The following is a 25,628-nucleotide window of genomic DNA, read 5'->3' on the forward strand; positions in this document are numbered from 1 at the left end:
ATTATGCAGTCATAATATTTGATGATGCAAAAGGAAAATTAAAATTTTTGTCTTAATGTATAGTGTTCTGGTTGGTTTTCTGGGGGTCTTGGAGCAGCTTTTGTTTCAGCAGATTAATCAATCATACTGAACTAGAGAACTGTTAATCACCATGCTAAACTAGAAAACCACTGTCTTATCAATTCCACTGACTTAGCACCTTGTAAGAATCCTTGTTTCAAGTAGAGTTCTGGTCTATAACATGAATGGAACAAAATATTGCTGAATTACTGTAATAAAAGCACTAACTAGTAATACTTTTAGTGTGTTTTGTTGCCTTTAACACAAGTGCTCTTATGTCACTCACTGAACAAATATTTAAATCTGTTTGAATTTATTTGTCATGAACCATGGAAATAGCTGGGGATACAGGTCCAAAGATTGAAACAATCCCTACTTGTTCTCTTTTCTAGATGTCTTAAAAACTCTTGTTTATGTCATCACTAAAACAGTCTAAAATTCTCCTAACATTAATTTTCCACTTTACAAATCTATAGGTGCTTTTTCTTATCAAAATTAAAATGGTTTGTTAACAAGTTAACAAGGTTATTAACAAGCTTTTTTGAGCATTCTTGAATGTACCAAAATGTTGTTGACATTTAGCTAATATTTAATGCTCTTCAATTATACAGATCTTTCTTTTCTATATGAGTAACAGTAAAAGATTATTAAATGGAAATAAACCCAACTTTCTGGATTCCCAGATCTAGTATTTTGGACTATGATCTATGTTCTCTCTCAATTACCTTTTTTTTTTTTTTTTTTAAAGCTTTGTTAATGCATTTGCTTTTTCATGCCTGTTATTTCAGGATGTAGCCCTTCCTTATGGAATAATTAGTTGAAATGGGAAAAGTTAACAGAAACAAACTTGACTATATATGAAGTGTATACAATGTATGATACACATAGTCCCCTACCTCTCTGTTAATGAGGGAAGAGGGATATGCAGATTTATTTTGTCATCTTTCAGGAGCAAGATTGTCATTTGTATTTAATCCGAGGTTATCTGTTTTATTGTTATTTTCAATACATCTTGGGCATATATTTTTTTGATGTATCATTTCAGTTAAGTGAATATCAATAACAAATAAGTAGAACCTCAAGTTTCATATAAATCCTCATAATTCTATTTCTTGTACAACCATTCTCTAATTGATAGTATCTTACTTTATTTCTAGTTTTCTGCTACTTTGTACAAAAAATAATTCTGTAAATATTTTGTTATATATTCTCCACTCTTTCTTTCTGCTCCTATAAATTGCTAACAAAATTTGGGGATTAAAATGGGTCTTATTGGTCTCAAAATCTTAATTTGCTTTGAAATTGTATTGCTCATACTGCCACTATCCAAATAAATATAGATCTATGTGAATTGATACAATTGGTTCACATCTTTACCTTTACCATTTTCTATTAATATCCCTTAATTCTTTTCAAGCGATATCTGGATTTTTACTGATTTACTATCTGTAATAAGAGGGGGAAAGTGTTAGGTAATTTCTTTCTTTTTTTTTTTTTTTTTTTTTTGGTAATTTTTTTATAAAGGGGAAGATTGGAAAAAAGCTCGATTTCAGCACCCATCATCTTTGCATATATTACAGCCAATGGATATCCATGTTGAGTTGGCTAAGGCAATGGTGGAAAAAGACATTAGAATGGCCAGGTAATGTTTGTTATATGAATTTCTTTTATTAGAGAGATTTAACTACTTCATTTAATTGACTTGATAAACAAATTGATTGATTGATTGATAAACAAATGCAAGTTTCTTTAAGTGAGATCTCAGTGATTTGTTATCTCTTATTTAATGTGAAAATATTTTATGGAAGAAGCTCTTACTTTAGGGCTGTAAAAGAATTTTTCATCTTTAAAAGTTTTTGTGAACTGCAGACTATTATTAATAAAGTAAAATGTAAAATTTGAGTAATATGTAATATCATTATAAATTAACAGTTTTTTATCTGAGGGAATTTAAAAAGTGAAATTTATTTTGAGTTTAGGTAAATAATCTTACCATATTATGCTTGTTGCTAGATTCTTATCACTAGATTAATGCTCTCCTAAGTTGATGCATATGATTTTAGAATGGGACATAATTACAAAGACATTCTTTAAATTTCATTTTCAGATTTAAAGTTTCAGGTGGGCTTCCTTTGATGCATGTGAGACTATCTGATCAAAAGATAAAAAATGTACTGGGTTTGATTCATAGCATACCCCTGCCGACAAGATCAGATGTGCCTTCTCCAGAAAGAAAGGTAAAAGCACTTGGAAAACATTTTAAAATCACTATTGTTTGTATTTTTTTTTTTTAACTTATTTTGACTTTTGAATTTTTCTTTAACACTTTTACCTCATGTAGAGATTTTTGGAATTTTAGGTGGTTTGATGCTTATTTTGCCAGTACTTTGATAACATTGCAAAACTGAATAACTACAGTTTGGAGCTTATTTCCGGAATTGCTTCTGTTTATTAATGGGATGGTGTTTTTATAGTAATCCAGGTATGTGAGGGAATATAGCATCCAAGAAAAGATTAATTTCCTCAGATATTATGGTACTGTATCACTACAGCCAGGCATATAATTTTCTGTGTATTGTTGCAGTTTGTTTATCATATATCTCATAATATGGAAAGGTTAAAAGTTCTTGACCACTTTACTTTGAACCTGTCTATAGATCACGAAGTAAGAATTGAATTGTCATGATAGAGTGACATTCTAAGAATATTAGCTTTCTTTATAGTGACATTTTTAGAGAAGTAAAACGGTTTTGCACTAGTAATAATTGTTATTTTTTTATTATCTTTGTGATCACACATGTGATACATTTGACCATAAATAATTGTGTGTGTATCTAATATGTACAGAAATAAGCATATACACGTATATTTAACATTTTTTAATTGTTTATGGGAGTCTAATATTGCAAAATTCTAACTAGATATAAAAAAACAGTTAATTATATATCTGACATGCTTTATGAAAAGATATGTATCTATATAAAATGACCCTTTTGTAAATTCAATCTTGAATAATTCAGTAAATATTTATTAACTATTTATGTTATGTGAAACTCTGAATCTACAGTGATAAGTAGTTCTTATTTTCAAAGAGCTTACCTTTTGTTTTTACTTATCCATTTTTTTCTAGGTAGTAACTATGCCCATTATTTCTGATGAGACAAAAAGACTGCTTAACACTTCGCTGCTACTAGAAGAAATAGAATCAGGTAAGGAAATATAAATTGCTGAATGTCCTTTTAAAAAATTCTATGAATTAATGCTGTAAAAATTAAGATATACAAATATAATAAATTCTGTAGCAGTTTATTGACATCATGATACAGTGGCTATATTGGCTATCAGGATGTTCAGTTTAAGCCAAAGCTAAATCATAGGCAGCTGTGTGAACTAGGCAGGGAAATGAGTATCTTATCTGAGATAAAGAGTCTCAGTTTCTTTATTTGTAAATTAAGGGGTTACATTAGGTGATGTTCTAGAACCTTAAATTCAGTGATTCTAAATAATAGCAATGTTAAAAAATACTTCTTAAATTGACCTGTATTTGTAACCATGAATAAAATTTAAAAAACAATAAGGAAATAGTGATACTGTCTTAAGTGTTGAATGGAAATAGTAACACTCTTCCAGGAAAGCTATTTGTAGAATTATGCTGTTTTTTATGTTTGCAAGTATACAAAGAGATCAATAACAATAATTAGCATTTCTGTAGCTCTTTTAGGTTCTAAAACACTCTGGAAATTTTCTCTTATTGATCCTCACAGCAAACAGGTGCTGTTATTATCCCATTTTACAGATGAGGAAATGGAGGGAGACAAAGGTTAAGTGACTTCAGCCCAGTGTCACATAGTAAATATTTGGCCCAGGGTTTTAACTCGGGGTCAGTGTTTTTGATTTCAGTACCTAAAACAATGTATCTTTTGACTCCTCCCCTCCCCCTTCCCCTATCTAACAACAATAAGTCAAGTCATTTTTTTGGGACTTAAATATTAAATAAAGATTAATGTGATCCTGATATTAAGATTTTTTTTAAGGTTAAATGACATTTTAATTGTGGTTGATTTAGATTTTGAATATTTGTATGTAATTTTCAACTATAGTATTTCAGATTAAATAAATGTCTTTCCTTTAGAGTCTGATGATGAATATTTTGATGCTGAGGATGGAGTACAACCAACTAGCAGAAGTATTAAAGCATCTGAGATGAGTAAAGTTACAGAACCCCCAAATGAAGAGCTTATTGATCTTCAGCTCAAATTTGAAATTAAAGAGGTATATACTAATTTCTTATCTTAGGAACATTTACATGTAAGTTATTATCTTTATAAGCTGTCTGATATTAGGCTTCTTTTTTTCTACAGGAAAGGAATGCAAGATCACATATATTTAACCCCTTCTGTCCATATTATGAAAATTTTAAAATGTAGGTTTAACTTACGTCAACTTTTTATTTACTGCCATATCTACTTCCTTAGGTGATTTTGGAACTTACCAAGCAACAGGAAAAAGAAGATACGATTCTTGTTTTTAATGTCATGCAATTGGGGACAGAAGCTACTGTTAGACCATTTGATATAGTTATAGTCTCTTATTTGAAGAAAATAAGCTTGGATTATCATGAAATTCAAGGTAACATTTATAAAAACCAAAATTAGGGATTGTTCTATGTTGCTTAATTAGATCTCTTTGTATCTTAAGCCTTGGAAAATTAGTTAATCTAATTTTTTGCTAGATTAAATATAAATAAATGCTGGTTTTCACACCATTATTTTTTTGCTTTTGTCAGAGGTGAAACTAAGTAGCATAGTGACCTTTTAATGCAAGAAGTAATCCCATCAATTATAATTTGGCAAAAATGGGAGAGGGGAGGTAGTAGCTGGTGAGGTAAGATGGATCAAAGGCAATTTTTTTTTTTTTTTTTTGAGGATGGAGGAGACATGAAGGAAGCAGTCAAGTGTCTAAGAATGATTAGTAACAGAGTTAGGAGAATAGAGGGGGTAATTTGCAGACAAGACATAATGAAATATAATCATTTGAGCATAAAGAGAAATTCATTTATCGTTGGCAAGAAGGGCTGCCTCTTCCTTTGAAAAAGGTGAAGAAAGAGATAGCATCAGAGGGACATGAGGGACAGCAGAGAAGAAGGATTTCTCTCCGAATGGCTTCAATTTTTTCCCTTTAAATGTGAGAAATGGTTCTCACCTGAGAGGGTAGGGAGATGAGGACCTGGGAATATTTGAGGAGGGATGAAAAAGTTTGGAAAAGCTCTTTTTGGGAGGAGAATAGAAGATAAATTGAGGAGATAGAAAAGAATTGCCTTACCACAGTGAGGATCCAGTTCAAATTATATAACAAATTTGTAATAGACCTTAGTCAAGTTTTTCTTAAGCTTTCAGAGAGAGATAAGGGTTTCAAATTTAACCCTTCAAAATATCTTTTTAAAAAGGAAAAGCTTATCCTAAATTTTCAGTTGTTAAGCTCTTTATATTTCTCCTTACAGGGACCAGAAAGAAACCCCTTCATCTGATTAGTTCTTCTGACAAATCTGGGTTAGATCTTTTAAAAGTGGAATATATCAAGGTATGAGTCTTTAAGATGTTTATATCATAGTTCATGTATATCTCTAGGATGAAGAAGGAGAGAATAGGTTAGAAGAATACTTTGAAAAAGACTTCACTAATTTTCATAATTGAAACTCTCTTCCCAACTCTTTTTATTCCATTCACTTCAAATGGGTATAAACCAAAGATATATACATATATATATATATATATATTTATGTGTGTATCTATATATAATCTATATATATAGATAATATATAGACACACATACACACACACCAGTTAGAAATGACTATAATTATGCACCTGAAAAAGTGGCTTCAGGTGGTTGCTTCTCTGGCTATACTTTTTAAGATCCTGAAAGGCATGTTCTCCCAAGTTTTAAAGGACAATAGAGCTACTCATATATTATTGTTAAATAAACATTATAATAATAATAATAAACTTATTTCTACACTTAAATCTATGATCTTTGGGAGGGAGTATTCCTTCTGATTGTAGTATACACCTTTTCCATATCTTTAAAGGTACTGAATGCCTTCCTCTTTTGACATTTTGAGATTACCATTATAGTCTGTGGATTATCCAGCTGTTTTCCCTCATTCTGTTTTCAGGACTGACTCACATCTTTCTGGGATCATACTTTTTCTTAGTGATGTCCTTCCTGCCATTTGTAGTATAGAAGTCATTTTGTTAATGTATTATATAGTCAGTTTACAATAGTTTTCCTTACCTTTGGGTCACCAGTTATATTTTGTACACAACTTAGAAATGACTAATATTAGCTATAAAATGTAATTAAGAAGATTATTTAGATTTGACTGTACTTTGTTTTATTAGAAATTTTAATTTCTCTTTTAGGCTGACAAGAACGGACCTAGTTTTCAAACTAATTTTGAAAACACCGAGCAAACATTTAAGGTAAATGAAAGTTATATTAAATTAAAATATCTTACCCAATAACTCATGTTATTACTTAAAGTCTTTTTTTGTTCCAGTTAAGGAATATTGTTAAATTTAAAAAATAATCAATTTAATCTAAATGGTAATTTAAAATTTGTTTTTTCTTATATTACTTAAGATATAATTTATTTAAGCTACTGGGTCAATAGAAAACTGAAAGAATTCTTTTCTCAAAGATAGAAGGAACTTATATTGTGAAAAAAAATTGATCTCAAGAAAACTAGACATAGTCTAGATACTGAACAGGTAGAACTAAATGTTATCTTATTAATCAACAATCATTTAAATGCCTACTATGTGCCAGGCAATGTGCTAAGCATTGAAGATTCAAGGATAAAATGAACACATATTTGTATTCATGGAGTAGAGCATTCTTTTTGAGGCAAGATCAGATACATATGCATTCAAGTTAATTTGGGTAGAGAAATCACTTACTGTTGAAAATCAGAAAGCCAAGCTTATTTGTTTTTTTAAAATTTTTTTTTTAATAAGCACTTTTTTTTTCTATCCCTTACTCTATTCCTTCTTATCTTTTCTTCTATTCCTCCCACTGTCCTTCTCCCCTAATGGAAAAAAAAAAAGAAAGAAAAACACAATTCTTATATGAATAGGCATAGTTAGTAAAATAAATTTCCATATTTGCTGTGATCAAAAAACTGTATTCCATTCATTGTCTATCCTCTGTCAAGAAGTAAGTAGCATCCATTAGTATTAGTGCTATAGAATTGTGATTAATCACAACATTGATCAGAATTCTTAAGTGTGTCAAAGTTTTTGTCTAGAGTTTTATTATTGTATATTACTGTCCTAGTTATCTTCACTTTAAATCAATTCATGCAGGTCTCCAGGTTTCTTTTGAAATCTGTCCTTTCATTGCTTATATCAAAATATTCCATTATATTCATATACCATATTCAGTTAGTTCTCAATTCTTGAGTAGTTTTCTCTTAATTTTCAGATGAAAAAAAAACTAATATAAATATTTTTATGAATTTAAGTAGTTTTCCTCTTCCTTTGATCTTTGTGGACTATATGCTTTCTGGTGATATCCCTCAGTCAAAGGTTATGATAGTGTTGTGAATTTCTGAGCATGTTTCTAAATTGCCTTTCAGAATGACTGGACCAATTAAAGCTCTATCAACATTGTGCATTTTTTGTCTTTTTTTCCTTATACCAACATTTGCTATATTTTTTACTCATCTTGCTAAATCGAGAAGTACTTAAAATCTGAAATAGAGTGACTTTAATTTTATTTTCAAAATAAATAATAAACCTTTAATCTATTTATTAGAAATTTGGAGCATTTCCCCCCCACATCTTTTGGAAAGCTTGGATGCTTTCTTTTGTAAACTGTTCATACACTTTGTTCATTTATGTCATTTGTGGCAAAACTTTTATTATAAACTTCTGTTACTTAGAGATCTTGGAAATGAAACCTGTATCAGAGAAATTTGTTGCAAAAACCAATTATATCTTTTTGAATTTTAGCTTCATTGATTTTGCTTGTGCAGAAAATTTTAATTTCATGTATTAAATGAATACATGTGATTATCTGCATATATTATGATTATACTAAGATCTTCTTTATCCCTTGTTTGGCTATAAACTTTTCCTTTTTCTGTTACAAAAAGTAATGTTTTCCTTGTTTCTATAATCTATTTACTTTGTGATCTCACATCTAAGCCAAATTCAATCTGATCAAATTTTGTTCACCATTTTACTGGGGTAGACAACATATGTGTATGTGAGATACAAAAAAAAAAATAATTGCAAGTAGCCACTATAAGCTGGACTATTAGAAAAAACATCATTGGGAAGCAGGTACTTCAACTGTGCTTTAAAAGATATGAAATATTGTGAAAAGTGGAGGTTAAGAAGAGAGAATGTTCCCAGCATGAATGACTACTTGCCAACAGGCACAGGAAGCTGTGTATTTTAGGTTGGTTGCCTGACTACTTGCCAACAGGCACAGGAAGCTGTGTATTTTAGGTTGGTTGCCTGATGGATGAATTTGTTGTATTACATCTGGAAACAACTATTTTCATTGCCCATTAAATGTATAAAGTTATCAGAACAATTATGTAAAATTTAAGCAACATATTCTTTGTCTCAGCACCTTAAAGAAAATCAATATTCTTTCCACTTCTTTCTTGGTTCTTTTTGTTCAGTTTAATCTCTTCCATTTGTTCAAGCTTTTTCAACAATACCTTGGAAGGAGTTTTATTTTTTATTTTAAGATTTATGTAGTTACTCGATTTTTTTTTTTTTTTTTTGGACAGGCCACTTAGCAACTGAAAACTCTTATATATGTTTTTACATCATCATTCACATGAATTATTTGTATGTATTTATTATTTTACTGATTGTTGTTGTTCACTCATTCAGTCATGTCCAGTATTCAGACTATTATAAACTTTAATTTTTAACTTTTAACAATATTAGAAAATGATCTAACCAAGAAATAGTTTATATTGTGAAGATTAGGATTACCAACACAAAGAAATAAAAAAAAAAACTATTGGGTAAGGAAGCTTTTAAGGTACTTACATAATTTTATATACCACTATTCTGTAGGACTGAAGGGTGTACTTACCTTTTCTCAATGAAGAGTTAATTTTCTTTCTTTTTTTTCCCCCCCCTTAAAAAAGGTGGCCTTTTCATCTTTAAATCTCTTACTGCAAACACAAGCCCTTCTCTCTTCTATTAATTACCTAACTACAGTTATCCCATCAGAGGGCCAAACTATTGCTGAGACAGAGTCACAGCTTCACAGTGAAAAGCAACTAAAAAATATTATTCTGAAGAAAGGTATGACGAATATTTACTATCTCTAAGTAAGATAATTAAAATGTTATTAACTAAATTTGATATTTCTTCTAGATCTCTTATAAGCTTTTTTATTTTTTTTTTAATTAAAGCTTTTTATTTTCAAAATATATGTATAGTTTTCAACATTGACCCTTGTAAAACCTTCTGTTCCAAATTTTTTTCCCTCCTTTCTCCCCATTCCATCCCCCAGATGGCAATTAATCCAATATATGTTAAACATGTGCAATTCTTTTATACATATTTCCACAAATATCGTGCTGCACAAGAAAATATGATAGGCTTTTCTAATGTTTGCGTTAGAGTTTATTCTTATAGATCTTGAAATAATTTGATATTTTTAACAAAATTGTGGTTTAGCATTGCAGAAAAGAATTTTAGGGATTGAATTAAAAATGTCTGCTTCGGATATAAATATATATCTTAAAGAGTAAAAAAAAGGTTCATTTTCAAAAGAACATTAGATTATGAAGATTAATTGAATTTTAAAGAATGAAAAGTCAGTTACATTATTATGATTATGTTTTTATTAACCCAAGTTTATTAAGTTGAAGAACAAAATCGCTTTAAATAAATATCTTTTTTAACTTAAAAATCCAAACATTTTGGATTATTTATTCAGAATTTTTTTTTTATTTTCAGTGACTGTACCCTCCAAAGATAATGACATTTTTAATTTCAAGCTATTTGCAAAGTTGAATGCTTTCTGTGTCACTGTTTGTGATGAAAAACACAATATTGCTGAAATAAAGATTCAAGGTAAAAATCAACTGAATTCAGTATTTGTGAAGGGTAACTTCTTTTTTTCAGTGTCAGTATAAAAGAATGATTTTTTTTTCTTCAGGCCTTGATTCTTCCCTTTCTCTTCAATCAAAAAAACAGTCACTTTTTGCACGACTAGAGAATATAATTGTCACAGATGTTGACACTAATACAATTCATAAACAGGTATATCAACTTAAATAATACTTTTATGATTGAATAGGTGTTTTTCTTGTTATTAGAAGTTATGTGTTGAGTATAGGCAAGGACAACTTCTTTAAACCTTACTCTCCAAGGGGGATCTTGGGGGATGCAGGTAATAATTTTACTGCCCACTTTATAAGGTTTTGAAGAAAGCCCTTTAGAAACCATAAATCTAAGAGGACAGCAAGAATAAAAAGTCTTATCAAAATGTGGGCATTTAGTTTATGACTTGTTAATAGAATAGGATCAGAGCTAGAAGAGAAGAATTGTAGAGATTTTCTAGTCCAAATCCCTTATTTCATAGATGAGAAATTGAGGCCCTGATATATGAAGTGACATAGTTCTAAAAGTAACCACAACAAGTAGAGATCAGAACTGAGGACCTCTGGCTCTGAATCTAGCATGGACATTTCAGTTACAGAACTGGTAAATCAAGAATTCATTGACCATCTACTATGTTCCAGGCACTGAATTAGGAGAATACAAAGAATGAATCAATCCCTACTCATTGGAGTTTGACCTCTGACTTAGGCCCTGTCTTGTAATCAAAGCTTCTCCCCTATGTACAAATGTACTGACTGCTGGTCAAGAACCATTGTATGAATCAGACACATATGCCACAACTACCTGAATGCTATCCCTAAAGGAAGGACAATTTAGAAAGGTCTTAAATGCCACAAATGATGTACACAGCCCAAAGCCCTCATCTGCCAGGACTGTATAGTCCATCTATCTTTGCTTATCTCACTTGACTCCATTATTAGTCTGTTTCTTACCCTTGGGCTTTTTGCAGTTTATAAAACAGGGGTCTTCAAATACAGCCCACGGGCCAGATGCAGCAGTTGAGGACGTTTATCCCCCTCACCCAGTGCTATGAAGTTTCTTTATTTAAAGGCCCACAAAACAAAGTTTTTGTTTTTACTATAGTCCGACCCTCCAACAGTCTGAGGGACAGTCCGACCCTCTATTTAAAAGGGGACCCTTTTTATAAAATATCTGTAGCCCTCCCTGCTAATGTAAGTCATAGATAGAAATGCTCTTCTCAGTGAAATATCTTCCAGGAAAACCTACAGGGCATTATAAATGACACACTTGGGTTCTGTGTTCCTCATCCTTTGGCTGTGTTTTTTCACTGTATTGACATTAGGCCACAAATAATATTAGGGATTCACCAAGTTATTAGTTCAGGGGTGGAGAATATCTGGCTCATGAAATCATTTCCTAAGGAACCACAACAATTTCCACTGCTTGAACTCCATGAGCTGATAATTTTGTATAGCTCGCAAATGATGTTATGAATATCCAAATGACCAGTGACAGAAAAAGTTTCCCTACCCCTGTTTTAGAACATTGATTTTGGAGTCAGGAAAAAATGGGGTCCGATGCTGCCTCTCATACGCATCAAGAGCAAGTCCAAACCCTACACTACTTTTGGGTACAATAGAAACAATAGTTTATATACTTTTTTTTTTTTTTTTTAGGTTGTTTCAATAATGGGCAATGAAGTTTTCCGTTTTAATTTGGATTTATATCCTGATGCTACTGAAGGAGATGCTTATGCTGACATGTCTAAAGTGGATGGTGTAGTGTCACTGAATGTGGGATGTATTCAGATAGTCTATCTTCATAAATTCCTCATGTCACTCTTGGTAATATTACTATTTGTATCTTTCATTTTCAAGTTAGAAGTGTTTGCATACTCAAACCCTGAGAATTCTAGATTCTTGGCAGTTTTGTGGTAGATATGGTCTATCTACTGAAAGTATTAATGTTTTAATATGTTGCTTTTCTACATTAAGGTAGCCAAATTCTTTGAGTCATTTGCTCATTTGGTCTGTGATTGGTAAACTCCAGCCAAAACCAAGTGAAATGAAAGTTATTGATTCAGACACTGTTAAAGCTGTTTGTTTTTGATCTGTTCCATGACCACAGACTTCTGACCCTGTCAGGAATCTCATGGATAGGTACCAACATTCAGTGGAAACACAAGTGCAGAAAAAATGTTTTTTGATTATTTTATAAACTAAAAACAGCTTTAAGTACCTGTTATATAGTGTCATCTGAAGGCCATCTTACATCTGACATTCTTGTTTATCTTCTTTATTTGAATAGAATTTCTTGAACAATTTTCATATGGCCAAAGAAGCACTGAGTGCTGCCACTGCCCAAGCTGCAGAAAAGGCTGCCACGAGTGTGAAAGATCTTGCCCAGAGGAGTTTTCGTGTTGCTATCAGTATTGATTTGAAGGCACCAGTTATCATTATTCCACAGTCTTCCATTTCCTCTAATGCAGTGGTGGTTGATCTTGGATTGATCAGAATACAGAACAAGTTTAGTCAGGTGTCTGGTGAAGACTGCTTACTCCCTCCAGTAATTGACAAAATGGTTGTGCAGCTAACAAAGCTTAAACTTTCTAGGTATGATCTTTTAATATTAATTTATGTCTTTTACTAATACCTTATCACAAAATTTCATGATACCAGTTTACTACATTGGAACTTGTTTTAATTTAAGTCATATGTCTAACACATAGGGGCTAAAAATCATAGGAGAAAGAATTACTGAAATACCATGAAGATGGTCTTTGTAAAATTTCACTGGATTAATCCTGAAGAAGCTTTTTGAGACTCAATTTGAACTTGAAAAATCTCTCTTTATATAATATATAAAATATAGAGTATATTCATTATAAACTTGTATAAAATTCATTAATAGATGTTCAATATCATTTGATGAATTTATGAAAATTTTTTAGTAAACAATTAATGATACATAAGGAACTGTTCTAAATTCCAAGTATATAAATACAAAAGTAAGAAAATCCTTTTCATCAAAGATTTTTTCCTACTAAGAGGAGACAATACAAAGAAGGGAATAGAAAGTGTAGATGTTTGGCAAGAAGGCAGCTAGGATAGATGACTAGATGGGATATGAAGACATATGTTCTGATTTATATCAGGTAGGATTTTGTAGATTGTCATCATGTTCCTGTCTCTGTAATGATTTTTGTAAATTATATAATTCTAATCAATTTTTCCCTGTAATGAACTCTTTTAATAATTTCTTAAAAGATTGAGTTTTGAAAATCCTAAAAATGCAGTGCTGGCAAGCTGTTCAAGTTATTTCACATTGAAATGTTAATCATTTTTGAGAATAGCTATTTTGATTTTCTTTTGTGAAAATAGCTACTGGACGTGGAGTGAAAAGTCTAGTGTTCTAGACTTGACTCCTTCATATTTGAAGATGTGTATGAGAAGATCATTAAACTACTGATTTTTGATTTTCTTGTCTGTAAAATCAGTATAATAATTCTTATATGCTGCTTATTTCTGCTTTTTTTTTTTTAATGTGGAATGCTTTGAAAACAAAACAATTTTATATAAATATGAATCATTATTAATGAAATGTTATAACTGGTCAACATCAGTTTCAGGTTTTTCCTTCTTTGATGTTTCATTAGAACAGTGATTCAGCCAGGTGTTTTTCATCCTGATATTCAGCTACTACATCCTATTAATTTGAATATTTTGGTGAATCGGAATTTAGCTTCAGCTTGGTATCACAAAATTCCTATAATGGAAATTACAGGACATCTTGATGCAATGAATGTAAGTATACATATGCATTTGTGTGTGTGTGTATGTGTGTGTGTGTGTATGTGTACACATATATATTTTTGAAATTTCTCAAATACGAAGAATTGTCTTATATTTATGAAAATAATATTTATTCATTGGCTTGAAAAATAGAAAAATATTTGGTAGGTTGTTTGAAATCTAATTATTCAGATTTTGAGTATGTCTAAATTTTTAAGTATTCTTTCTTATTCCTTTGTAGAAGTATACTTTATCAGATATATTTTATACATACACGCGCACACATGCAACACACACGCACAAATACATTTAAGGTAATCTGAATAGTAAAAAGAAAACAAAGTTTTTTTTTTAGCACTGTTGGATAACCATTTATATACTACACTAGAATAGTGATTTACACATTGGAATTTTATCCTTTCAAAGAAATTTGTCCTGTTTGTTTTAAAGTTAGCCTACTTGCATGATTACTCTTCTAGTAGGAGTAAAATAATTGTTAATATATTTTACTAGGGTTGTTTTTTGTTGTTTTTTTTTAAAGTGCTTACAAGTGTTGAATTGGGTTAATATGATTTTCTTAGTGTTGTGATAACCTTATTTTATGATCTACATTGATACAAATCTAATGAATTCTTTCATGCAGACTTTCACTCTGTGTGTGTGTGCATGTGTGTATGTGTATGTGTGTATACTTTACAGTGTTATTACTTTATAGGTTGGCCTAAATCAGGATGATTTGAGTCTTCTGCTTAGAATATTAGAAGAAAATCTTGGGGAGGCTGTTGAAGGACTGGATAAAATAGAGCCAAGAATACAAGAGAAAAGTAAGGGAGCAATCAATATAAAAATAATATTCCCCTTTCCACCTCTACTTCTAAATCCATAATTGTGATTATAACTATATTTCTATTTATTTATTGAAAGGAAGTTTGGTATAATACTGATAACTGGAATTTACATAGAATCAAAAGATTTTCTAAGTGTTTTATGTATATTATCTTACTTGGTTTTCACAACCCTGTTAAATAGGCATTATAATTATCCTCATTTTTACCTTTGAAAAAACTAAGATTCAGATTAAATTCCTTGCATTTAAGTGTCTGGTTAATGCTAACCCAAATTATCCTAAAGACAAACCTCACACTTTACTGATTACACCAAATTTACCCCTTAAAAAAATTAACAGATACAGTACTCAGACAGAAAACTTGATTCAATCAATGAGCAATTGCATCATCTTGAACCCAGGGCACTTTACTGACTGTTTTTACTTCTGTGCAGTGAGGAAAATAATTTTCTTCTAAGCTATCTCACTGAATTTTGAGAGATTCAATTGTAATATATGTAAAGAAGAGTTTTGTGGATTGTGAAATTAAATATGAATATTGGTTGTATTCTCGTGTGTGTGTGTGTGTGTATATATATATATATATATATATATATATATATATATATCGTCTAAAATTTAATTTTCAAATGGAAGCTATTAATGTTACTAATTAATCCTGTGTCAAGAGGAATTATGACCAGAGGTGGATGAATTATAGCTGATTCTACTGGATAAGAAAATGAGAGATATGACAAAGAAAAAGCCTTATGGTGAATTAAAGCTAAAGAATGTTAAATCTGAAAAAATTGATTCAGTTATTCATCATATTATAGTGATATATATCTATATACTTATAGAGATATATATATCTATAATTTAAACTATAATAATATAATATATAAGCACTATAATGTCCTACTGTCTAAATAATCCCTTCCTCCCATGCTCTGCTAGAAATGTACAGTTTAGCCCAAAGGTTCATGCATGATGCCCATTTAGGGATTTTCCATATTATTCAGAGATTCTGTCACCTCTGTCTCCATTTTTGACTTTAAGCTATCTACTACCTTGTTGCAATGAACAATAAATAGCTTGTTATTCTGCCCAGCTATGTGCATGTGTGAGTATATGTAATCATGCTGCCATTTGCACTGGCATAGCCAAAATCCAGTTTGCCTTTTTCTAACCCTGAGAAAGTGGTAGGTTCTGATTTCGCCCAACAAGAGAAGTAAAGAATGAGAACCATGAAAAATACTTTGATTTAAGGGCCAATGTTAATGACTTCAGTCTGTGAGGAAAAAGATTGAAATCCATATGGATCAGTCCTATTTCTCTAAAAGCTTATTAGGGCCAAGGGTAAGATCCAGTAAAAATAATTCCCCAAAGTGGAAAGAAGCTGATAAAATTTTGCAGTATATGCAGGAATGTGCTCTCCTTTAGAGGAGAAAATACAAATGGAAAAAAGGTTGAATCAAAATATTTCAAGAGAGAAAAAATCTAATTAAAAATCTATCACACAAGCAAAACCAACAGGGAAGATACTAAAAAGAACACTAAATCCTCAAAGAGATTACAAGGTTTTCTTTATAAACTTTACAAAATCAAACCAATGCCTGATGAAAAACATTAACTCATAACAAGATGTTTCAGAATAGTTTGAAAGAGAAATGAAAAGTCTTAACAATTTTAGAAAGGAATAAATGTCAGAACTTATAGAATTCATAGCAGAAATAATAACCAGATTAGAAAAACTTGAAATTATTGTAGCAAGTTTTCCAGAGAATAGAGATACTAGATTTGGAATATACTAATACTGAAAGTCTGGAAGAGGTTAAACAAAAAAAGCAATAACTTTAAAAGAACTCATAATCTTTGCATAAATAACTTTGGGAAAGGAATTACAGAAACAAGTGTCTAAAATCTCCCAGAAGAACTCACCAAATAACAATAACAAATATAACAACACTAGGTAGCATTTATACAATAATTTAATACTGCATAGTGTTAACCTCATTTGATCCTCACAACTTGAACACCATAATAATAATAAATAACACAGAAAACTGCCCAGATTTCCTCTGAAGGGAAAAAAAATAGAGTATCCATTGAAAGAAAACGTAGATTCTCTTCAGGGAACAACAATAACAAAACAAGCCCGCTTTACTTCAAACTCTTTAGACACACAGTGTTTCTATTTAATAGTTGCATTGACAACAAATTCTGCGACTTGCAAGAAGACTTTCAAATAAAGCTGAAAGAAAAGTCAATAACACAAACCTATTCTTCAATCATTAGAAATTGCCAAAGGGAATAGGGTAATATATTCCAAAAAAAGAGCAGAGGAGCTCGTGGCAATTCAGAATGACATATCTGTAAAATTAAGCTTAAGTCTGTAGAAAAGATGGAACTGTAATAAATGAAATACAAAAAAGGAAAAAGTGAAAGACATAAAAACAATAAGCAGAGTATTCACATTGTAAACAAAAGGTACAAAAGTACTCCCAAGAGAAAAAAAAATAATAAAATAACTTGTTTCATCTCTAAAGATTTTTTTTTTGAAGACACTGATGTAGGAAATAAATCAATAACAGTAACAGAAACAACAGCAACAAAACTTCAGGAGGAATTATCAAGTAATTTTTTTTAAGTACATACGGAGATAAGGATGAACCTGGAATTTAAAAACATAGAAATGAAGGATGGAGAAAATAGACCTAAAAAAAATTAAGAGAAGGTAGAGCAAGATCTAGTAAAAATTGTTTGGAAGAGAGAGTTTAGACTTGATACTTCAGAATCTTGAAATCCTCAAAGAATACAGACTTAAAAGAAATATCTGTGAATATAGAACATTAGTCAAAGAGTAAACATTTAAAACAGATGGACTAATGAGAAATTATATAGAAAACAAGATAAAGAAATTATGAGAAAAAGATGCAGAAGATTTTTAAAAAAATTAACAAATTGGGGGTGAGGAGATAATTTGAATTTATCATTTGACTGAGGAGAGAAAAAAAGATTTAGATAACTAGATAAAAGAAAAAAAACCCTGAAACTAGGCAATAAATTCACAAATACGTGGGAAGGGGATTGGTGAAAAGAGAGATCCTGTGGGAATATGGTGACATCAGAGTAGTTTAAGTAAAACTAATTGTAAGGGCCAAGTTGTAATTTAAAAGAGAAAAGAGAACAGAAAAAAAAAATTATTCTTTTTAAAATCATTATTGGGCACAGAAATGGAGGAAAACATAAAACTCTAATACCTTTGAATGTGAATGAATTGAACAATTCGACTCCCCAAAAAAGTGACGGAAAAAAAATCTGGAAAGCAAAGATAAAGAGAATCAAATCAAAATGAGAAACTAGAATACAATTTTCTGGTTATTAGGTAAATCCAAAAAAGCAGGAGTTGCAATCATGCTATCACCCAAAGTAGAAATAAAAATTCACAGTATAAGCAGAGGAATTATATTATACTTAAACCATATACAATGAGTCAATATCAATATTAACTGAAATTTGTTTCAGAAGGCATTTAAATTTATAATAGAAATTTTTTGAATTACAGAAAAGTATAACAATACAATTATAACTGACTTTAATGTTTCTCTATTAGCATTAAACAAATGTAACGAAAAATTCAAGAAACATAAAAAATACAAAACGAAGAGTTGTAGAATTTATATGTAAAAATGGAATCTTCTGAAAGAATGCTCCTTTTTTTTTTCAGTAGCATGTGGCACTTTTACAAAAATATACCATATATTAGATCCCAGCTAAATTGCAAATAAGTATAGAAAAAGCAGACTACTAAACATATCCTTTGCAGCCCATAATACAATGAAAGTAATATTTTATTCAGGATTCACAAACAAAATACAGACCTAACAGAATATTTAATAATGAAATCCTAAATAAAATTTTTTTTAAAGGAATGAATAGAAATAACTATTTCACAGTCAGTAGTAAACGATGAGACACCATACTGAAAAAAAAAGCTAAAGCAATCCTCAGAAGAAAATTATATATATATCCCTAGAAATATATGTTAATAAAATAGAACAGCTATTAACTGAATATGTATTTTAAAAATTTAGAAAGCCAACAAATAAACCAAAAATATGTGCAAAAGAGAAAATGTTGAAATTTTAGAGGAGAAATAGATAACTTGAAAATTAAAATAAGATGGAATTGATAAACAAAAGGTAGTTTTAAAGACTAAAAATTAATTAAAATTATTCTATTTGATTTTAAAGAAGATAAAAAATAGAATTTTAAAAAGTTATTAAGTACAATGATAAATAAAAATTGTTTGAACCTAATATGCAGTCATATGGTCAAAACTGGAATTATTTAAAAAAACATAAAATGCCCAAGCTAACATAACATCACCCCTCTACCCCCAAGAATACGTATTTCCATTTCATCCCCCACACATGTTATGAAAGAGATAAATCCTTATGGATATGGACCTGGCAATTACCTGTGCAGTTGCTACGTCCTTTTATCCTCAGGACAATAGCTACTAAAGAAATGGGAAAGTAAGTTCAGAATACCAAATGATTGGCATTTTCAAATGATTCAACAACAAAAATATGGTTTTGTTTGTGGAAATAATGTTGAGATTATACATTTTGGTCTGATAGTCTTCTGTCCCAAAGATCATGAGGGTCTTTCTTGCAGCTGAAATTACCTTTATATGTCTTTCTCCTATTAGAATATGAGCTCCTTGAGAAGGGGTACTGTTTGGCTTTCCTATTTGTATTTCCAATACTTAGCATAATCACTTGAAAAGAGTTAGTGCTTAATAAATTATTTTTTATTTGTTACAGATCTTAAACTCTATTATAAAAAAATACTCATCCGAATCATTTGATACTGGTTAAAAGATAGAAAATCAGTGGAAAAGATAATACAAACTAAAATCAGAAATAATTTAATTCCACAATCCAGTATTTGATAAACTTGAAAACATAAATTACTAAGGAAAGAATTCTTTATTTGATAAGAACCATTTGGATAATAGGAAAGTATACTGGCCAAAAGTAGAATTAGACTAACAGGTTGTACCATATAATGTGATAAATTCAAATGAATATTTGACTTTGCATTAAAGATTTTACTGTAAATCTTTTGTCATTTTATTACCTTTAAGATAAAATGAACATTTCTATTTATACTATAGAACAAAAGAGGAGGGTTATATGCAAAACATTTAAGACCAAAAGCCTCTCCATATCAGGAAGATATTTAAAGCAGATTGGCAAAGATGACAAAATATGGAAATATTGTTGAAGGAGTTGTGGAAAGGCAAATCCACAAAGTCATTGCATCATTAGTGGAACATCTGAATTGCTATCGCTACTTTGGAAAGCAATTTGGAATTGTACAACAAAAGTAACCAAAATATCCATAAACTTTAACCCAGAAATTCCATTTATATTCATGCCTTAATAAGATCAATGCAGAAAAACAAAAAGCTTACTTATACACTATTCAAAGAATGGGAAACAAAATGGGTATCCATTTTTTGGGAAATGGCTAAACAAATTGTAGTGTATTGATTGAATATAAATATGCTATCGCATATAATAAATATGAAGAACAAAAGAAAGCTTCTATGTGAACTGATGTAAAGTAAAAATGTAATACTATATACACATGGATGACAACAGTGTAAATAGAGCAACAACAAAACAATTTAAAAGGAAAGTTGTGAAATTATAATAGCCATGCTTGGACTCAAAGAATAGACCTTTTCCCCTCTTTTCTCTCTCCCAATCTTATCAAGGTGGCATTCAAGGGTGTGAAACGCAGTATATAATTCAAGACTTTTTTTGGTAAATTTATGGTTTTACTGAACTTTTTTTCCTCTTTAAATTCTTGGTTAAAAAAAATTAGTTCTTTTAGAAAGAACAAGTGCATAAACAATGAGGAAATGTAGGTGATATTAAAAGAAAAGATAGCAAAAATTTACATAAAATGTTTCACTTATGCTAATTATTTTTAATTAAGCCCATTTGGTACATGATTTTAGATAAATTAAAGTTCCTCATTAAATAAAAGTTGAATTCTCCTGATATAAATGTGGAATGAAATTTGTATAGTGTCTACCTATGATAATTTAATATTTTAAGAAATTGTAATATGAGAAGATAGATAACTACCATTACTTTTTTTTAAATGGGAATTTACTTAGGATCTCTGGAATGTGATGTAACAAATATCCCTACGCATTATTGTTTAACTTGTAATTGGAGAAATAAGTTGTTTTTTTAATTTACTGGTTGTTTTAGGACAGAATTGCATAATTTTCTTCCTTGTTTATGAATTTATTTAGGTACAACTAAAAAGCCTGTTGAAAGGTTCACGTCACAACAAGGTTTATGTAAGTCACAAGAAATTCTGCCTACTAGAGTTGAAGAAATTGTGCCAGAAGATGTCACTAATGTGCTGCTGAAATTTGAAATTAAAGAGGTGTGTGTTGGTATTTATAACCACTTTTTGACTGAGGATAGTTGAAAGGTTGGAATTGCTTTTAGAAATTTATAATTATCCAATGCTTTGGATGTAAAAATATCTCCATTATTAATCTAGTTTTTTGTAACTCCTGTGCTTCAATGGATTTATATACTCCCTTCAGTGTTACAGATCACAGTCCTTTCATTACTTATCCTCTGTGGGGTTCTTGCTTATATCCTCCCATAAATCTTCTTGGGGAGGAGTCCCCTCATTTTAAATTATTTGATATTGTGGAGATGCTGTTATTGCAGGTCCCTTATCCATTGGTCATCTCTTACTCTCAGTGAGGATGGCTCTCCTTTTTTGTGTATATAGACAGCTGTATGAGACCATTATCTTTTTTCTTTCTTTTCTTGGGTAGTTCTTTGCTGCTATTATGCTGTAGCCATGGTAAATCTTATACTGCTTCTTTTGAGATGTGTGTACAGTTGATTGTCTTTGTGTCAGTGCTGTTTTTAAATGCTTATGTTGGGAATGCTTATCAAGTTTTAGTCATGTTTAGATATATATTTCAGAGGGAAAATTTTAGCATGAACTACAACTTAATTTGTAAAAGGAAATGAGACTTAGAATATACTTTGGCCTAGACTTCAGTAATTTTTTTTTTTGGCCAAACATTTATTTATTTTTGTTTTGTTTTACAAAATCTTATATTCCAAATTTTTCTCCTTTCCTTTCTTCTATTCCCCTAGACAGTAAGTAATCCAATATGTGAAACATGTACAATTCTTCCATACATATTTCCACAAATATCATGCTTCACAAGAAAAATCAGATGGAAAAGGGGAAAAAAATGAGGAAAAAAAAAAGCAAGGAAATAACAACAAAAAAGGGGAAAATACTATGTTGTGATCCACACTCAGTCCCCATAGTCCTCTCTCTGGTTGTAGATTTTTCTCTTCATCACAACATCATTGGAACTGTTCTGAATCACCTCATTATTAAAAAGAGCCACATCCATCAGAGTTGATAATCACATAATATGGTTGTTGCTGTGTACAATTTTCCCCTGATTCTACTCATTTCACTTAGCATCATCAATTCATGTAAGTCTCTCCAGACTTCTCTGAAATCATCCTGCTGATCCTTTCTTATAAAACAATGAATAAGTTATAGTAAATGGAAGAATGAATGAATAAGTTATGGTATACGAGTGTTAAGGAATGTTAACTTTCCCAGTAGAGATACTATTTGGTCAAAGGATATGCATTATTTGGTAGCCCTCTGGGCATAATCAGGAAGTATTTTTAAAGAGGAATAAGTCATAGAAGGGATACAGGTAATAAAAAGTAAGTTAAAGGGTTTTGGTTTTTTGGGAGAATCCTTTTTAAGAGTAGAAAGGAGAATATCATCTAAAAATATAGAAGTCTCTAAAAATTTTTAGAGCAATATTAATGGATTTCCTTCTATCCTCTTATTTTTCTTTGTCATCCTATAGTTTGAGATACTGTGCTTTAGTCCACTGAGAAGCCTTAAAAACTGAACAGTATTGGAATTGATAATACTTTATTATTTCATGAGAATGTGGCCATTTATATTTAAAAAATATTTTCATTGTTTTCTATTTTTTATGGTCATATGTGTCTTTGATGTTGAAAAGTAGTTTTCTTTATGTTTAGTAGTAAATTCCGATTATCATTTAATTTTTTTGGTGTGCTTCATGAAACTTAGTAACAAAGTTCTTAATTGGAAAATTTGTAACATTATTTTTATTTGTGTCTCATTTTTTTTTTTTTTTTTTGGATTACTGGAAACATGATTACTTGGTTAAGGGAATTTTAACCCCAAAAGAATTGGATAGTGAAATGATTTACTAGTATAGAAATAGTCCTGTTTCCTAATTGTATAATTGTATATGTTTCATATATATCCTTATTTTCATTCTAGGCAATTTTCAGATTACTTGCTAAAAAGGAGATATGATACTAGATACAAACACATTAAGATGGTAATTTAGAAGGAAAAAGACCTTGACTTTTGGTTACCACAGCTTTTTATTCCTTTTATGATCTCATTGCTAATACCCGTGTATTTAAATAACTCAAATCAGACATTTCCTTTTTTTTTTTTTTTTGGTGGATTCTTTTGAAATTTTTTTCTTTGATTTCCTAAGCCAGTTTTTTTTTCTCTTCAGCAAAATATGTTTTAAACTTACATGTAGAAACCTACCCATTTGTAAATGAAAAGATAGTTCATATGGCATGCATGTAGGTTCTTGAAAGCAGCAAAATGTAAAGCATGACCTGAGGAACCATCAGTCAACCAGCATTTATTAAGTGCCTACTGTATGCTATTGTGACCTGGGTGCTGAAAAGACAAAAACAAATTATAAAAAGTGCCTGCCTCACATTTTTGTCAAAATATATATATATATTTAAACATTCTCTTTATTTCCAAATATATTTATCTTATCTCTTCTACTCATGGAACTATTCCTAGGAACAAACAAAATAGAAAAGATTAAAAAAAAGAGCTCATGGAAACTGAGTGGATGCTCATCAATGGGAAAATAACTGAATAAGTTATGGTATATAAATATTAAGGAATATTATTCTATAAGAAACAATCAACAGTATGATTTTAGAGAGGCTTAGAGAGTTAAATGAGCTGATGCTAAGTGAGCAGAACCAGGAGATCATTGTACATGGCAAGATTATGTGATGATCAGTTCTGATGGGTGTGGCTCTTTTCAACAGTGAGATGATGCAGGCCAGTTCTAATGATCTTGTGATGAAGAGAGCCATCTATATCCAGAGAGAGGACTGTGGAAACTTGAGTGTGAATCACAGTGTAATACTTCCATCTTTTTTGTTGTTGTTTGCTTGCATTTTTTTCCACATTTTTTTTCCTTTTGATCTGATTTTTCTTGTGTAGCATGATAATTGTGAAATATTTATAGAAGAATTACATATATTTAACATATGTCTGGGGAGGAGGTAGAGAGAAGAAAGGAGGGAGAAAATCTTTGGAACACAGGGTTTGCAAGGGTGAATGTTGAAAACTATCTTTGCATATATTTTGAAAATAAAAGGTTATTTTAAAAAAAAGTTCATCTAAAGCAACCACATCTACATCAACCAAGTTTGACAGTATATTGTGTTCCCTATCCCTTTTGGTTATTGTAATTATTCAGTGTTCATTTTTGTCATTGTTCCATTTTTATTTTTGTAGTCATTGTGTATGTCTTTTTTTTTTTTTTTTTTTTTTGGCCTATTTTACTTTGCCTCAATTCCCTTCTGCCCAATCCCGTAGAGACCTTTCTCTAAGTCCATTAAGATTATGTAGCTGTTCACTTTTTTGGTTTTGCTACATGACTAGCTCACAATCTATAAGATTTCTTTCAACCTATGAAATTTTAACGCTCCATACATTTTTTTTCAAAGTCTCTGTAAGTGATTTTCATTTGTCATTTGAGGCATTTGTTCCATCTTGGATCTTGGACAAATAATTTATGATGTGCCATGATTTCCTCATCTGTGAAAATGAGAGAATTGGACAAAATAATCCTTAAAGGTTTAGTTCTTGGTCTGATAGCAGCTTCACTAAGATTTTATACAGGGAAAATAGTAAAGGAAAAACTTTTACTTCATCTAGAAACTCACTTTTTGTATTTCACATGTTTTTCTTCACTCACTGTTAAAAATTATAGTTGTATGGCTATAGTGTTCCAAAGATTCAGTGATTTTTATGTACCTTCTAGTGTGCCTTACTTATGCTCAAACAGTAATTTAGGCATAGCCTAATTGAATTTCCTATAACATGTATCAATTTTTTGTTATTCTGTTTTTATGAGTTTTTAAAATGTTATCTTATAAGAATAATCAAATCAATTAAATGTTTTGTGTTCATTTCTTAGGTTCTGGTGACACTGATGAAAAAATCAGAAAAAAAAGTCAAGCTTTTACATGAACTAAATGTGTTGCAGCTTGGAGTGGAAACCAGGGTTAAAACTCATGTTATGACTGCTAAAATGTATCTGAAAAAAATTAATATGAAATCTCATGATTTCAAAGGTAAGTGTAACATAGTAGGCTTGATGAAAGTGTTAATAGCAGAAAGAGGTGTTTGTTTTTTCTCATTATCATGTTAAGGATCTATAGAGTGGTATTCTAAAGCACTTCATGTAATAATTTTTAGTAAATAAAATTTTGTTTTCTATTAGGGCTCCTCATTGTTTGACAGAAAACTTAAATTTTTTCAAAACCTTAATTATTATGTGTTGACAATAAAGCTTTAAAACAGTTGTCATTGGATACTTTAAATATGTTACTTTCAAGTAGGTTGATTTCTTAGGCAGTTTTTCTTTCT

At 30.4% G+C, this 25,628-nt stretch overlaps 1 protein-coding gene across 4 annotated transcripts in view; it reads left to right on the plus strand.

The window, feature by feature from the left end:
* Positions 1-25,628, plus strand: part of VPS13C (vacuolar protein sorting 13 homolog C) — a 177,104-nt gene that overhangs the window by 59,788 nt on the left and 91,688 nt on the right. For all 4 annotated transcript variants that reach the window (XM_031955443.1, XM_031955444.1, XM_031955445.1 and 1 more), the window contains 16 exons: positions 1,585-1,702; positions 2,168-2,297; positions 3,191-3,269; positions 4,193-4,332; positions 4,536-4,689; positions 5,561-5,640; positions 6,483-6,542; positions 9,233-9,392; positions 10,053-10,169; positions 10,255-10,358; positions 11,858-12,025; positions 12,489-12,793; positions 13,837-13,984; positions 14,688-14,796; positions 21,139-21,275; positions 25,177-25,333. In XM_031955443.1, the coding sequence (XP_031811303.1) occupies positions 1,585-1,702; positions 2,168-2,297; positions 3,191-3,269; positions 4,193-4,332; positions 4,536-4,689; positions 5,561-5,640; positions 6,483-6,542; positions 9,233-9,392; positions 10,053-10,169; positions 10,255-10,358; positions 11,858-12,025; positions 12,489-12,793; positions 13,837-13,984; positions 14,688-14,796; positions 21,139-21,275; positions 25,177-25,333 (2,166 nt within the window). The remainder of the gene's footprint in view (positions 1-1,584; positions 1,703-2,167; positions 2,298-3,190; positions 3,270-4,192; positions 4,333-4,535; positions 4,690-5,560; positions 5,641-6,482; positions 6,543-9,232; positions 9,393-10,052; positions 10,170-10,254; positions 10,359-11,857; positions 12,026-12,488; positions 12,794-13,836; positions 13,985-14,687; positions 14,797-21,138; positions 21,276-25,176; positions 25,334-25,628) is intronic.

This window comes from Sarcophilus harrisii, chromosome 2, assembly GCF_902635505.1.
Source record: "Sarcophilus harrisii chromosome 2, mSarHar1.11, whole genome shotgun sequence".
Lineage (NCBI taxonomy): Eukaryota > Metazoa > Chordata > Mammalia > Dasyuromorphia > Dasyuridae > Sarcophilus > Sarcophilus harrisii.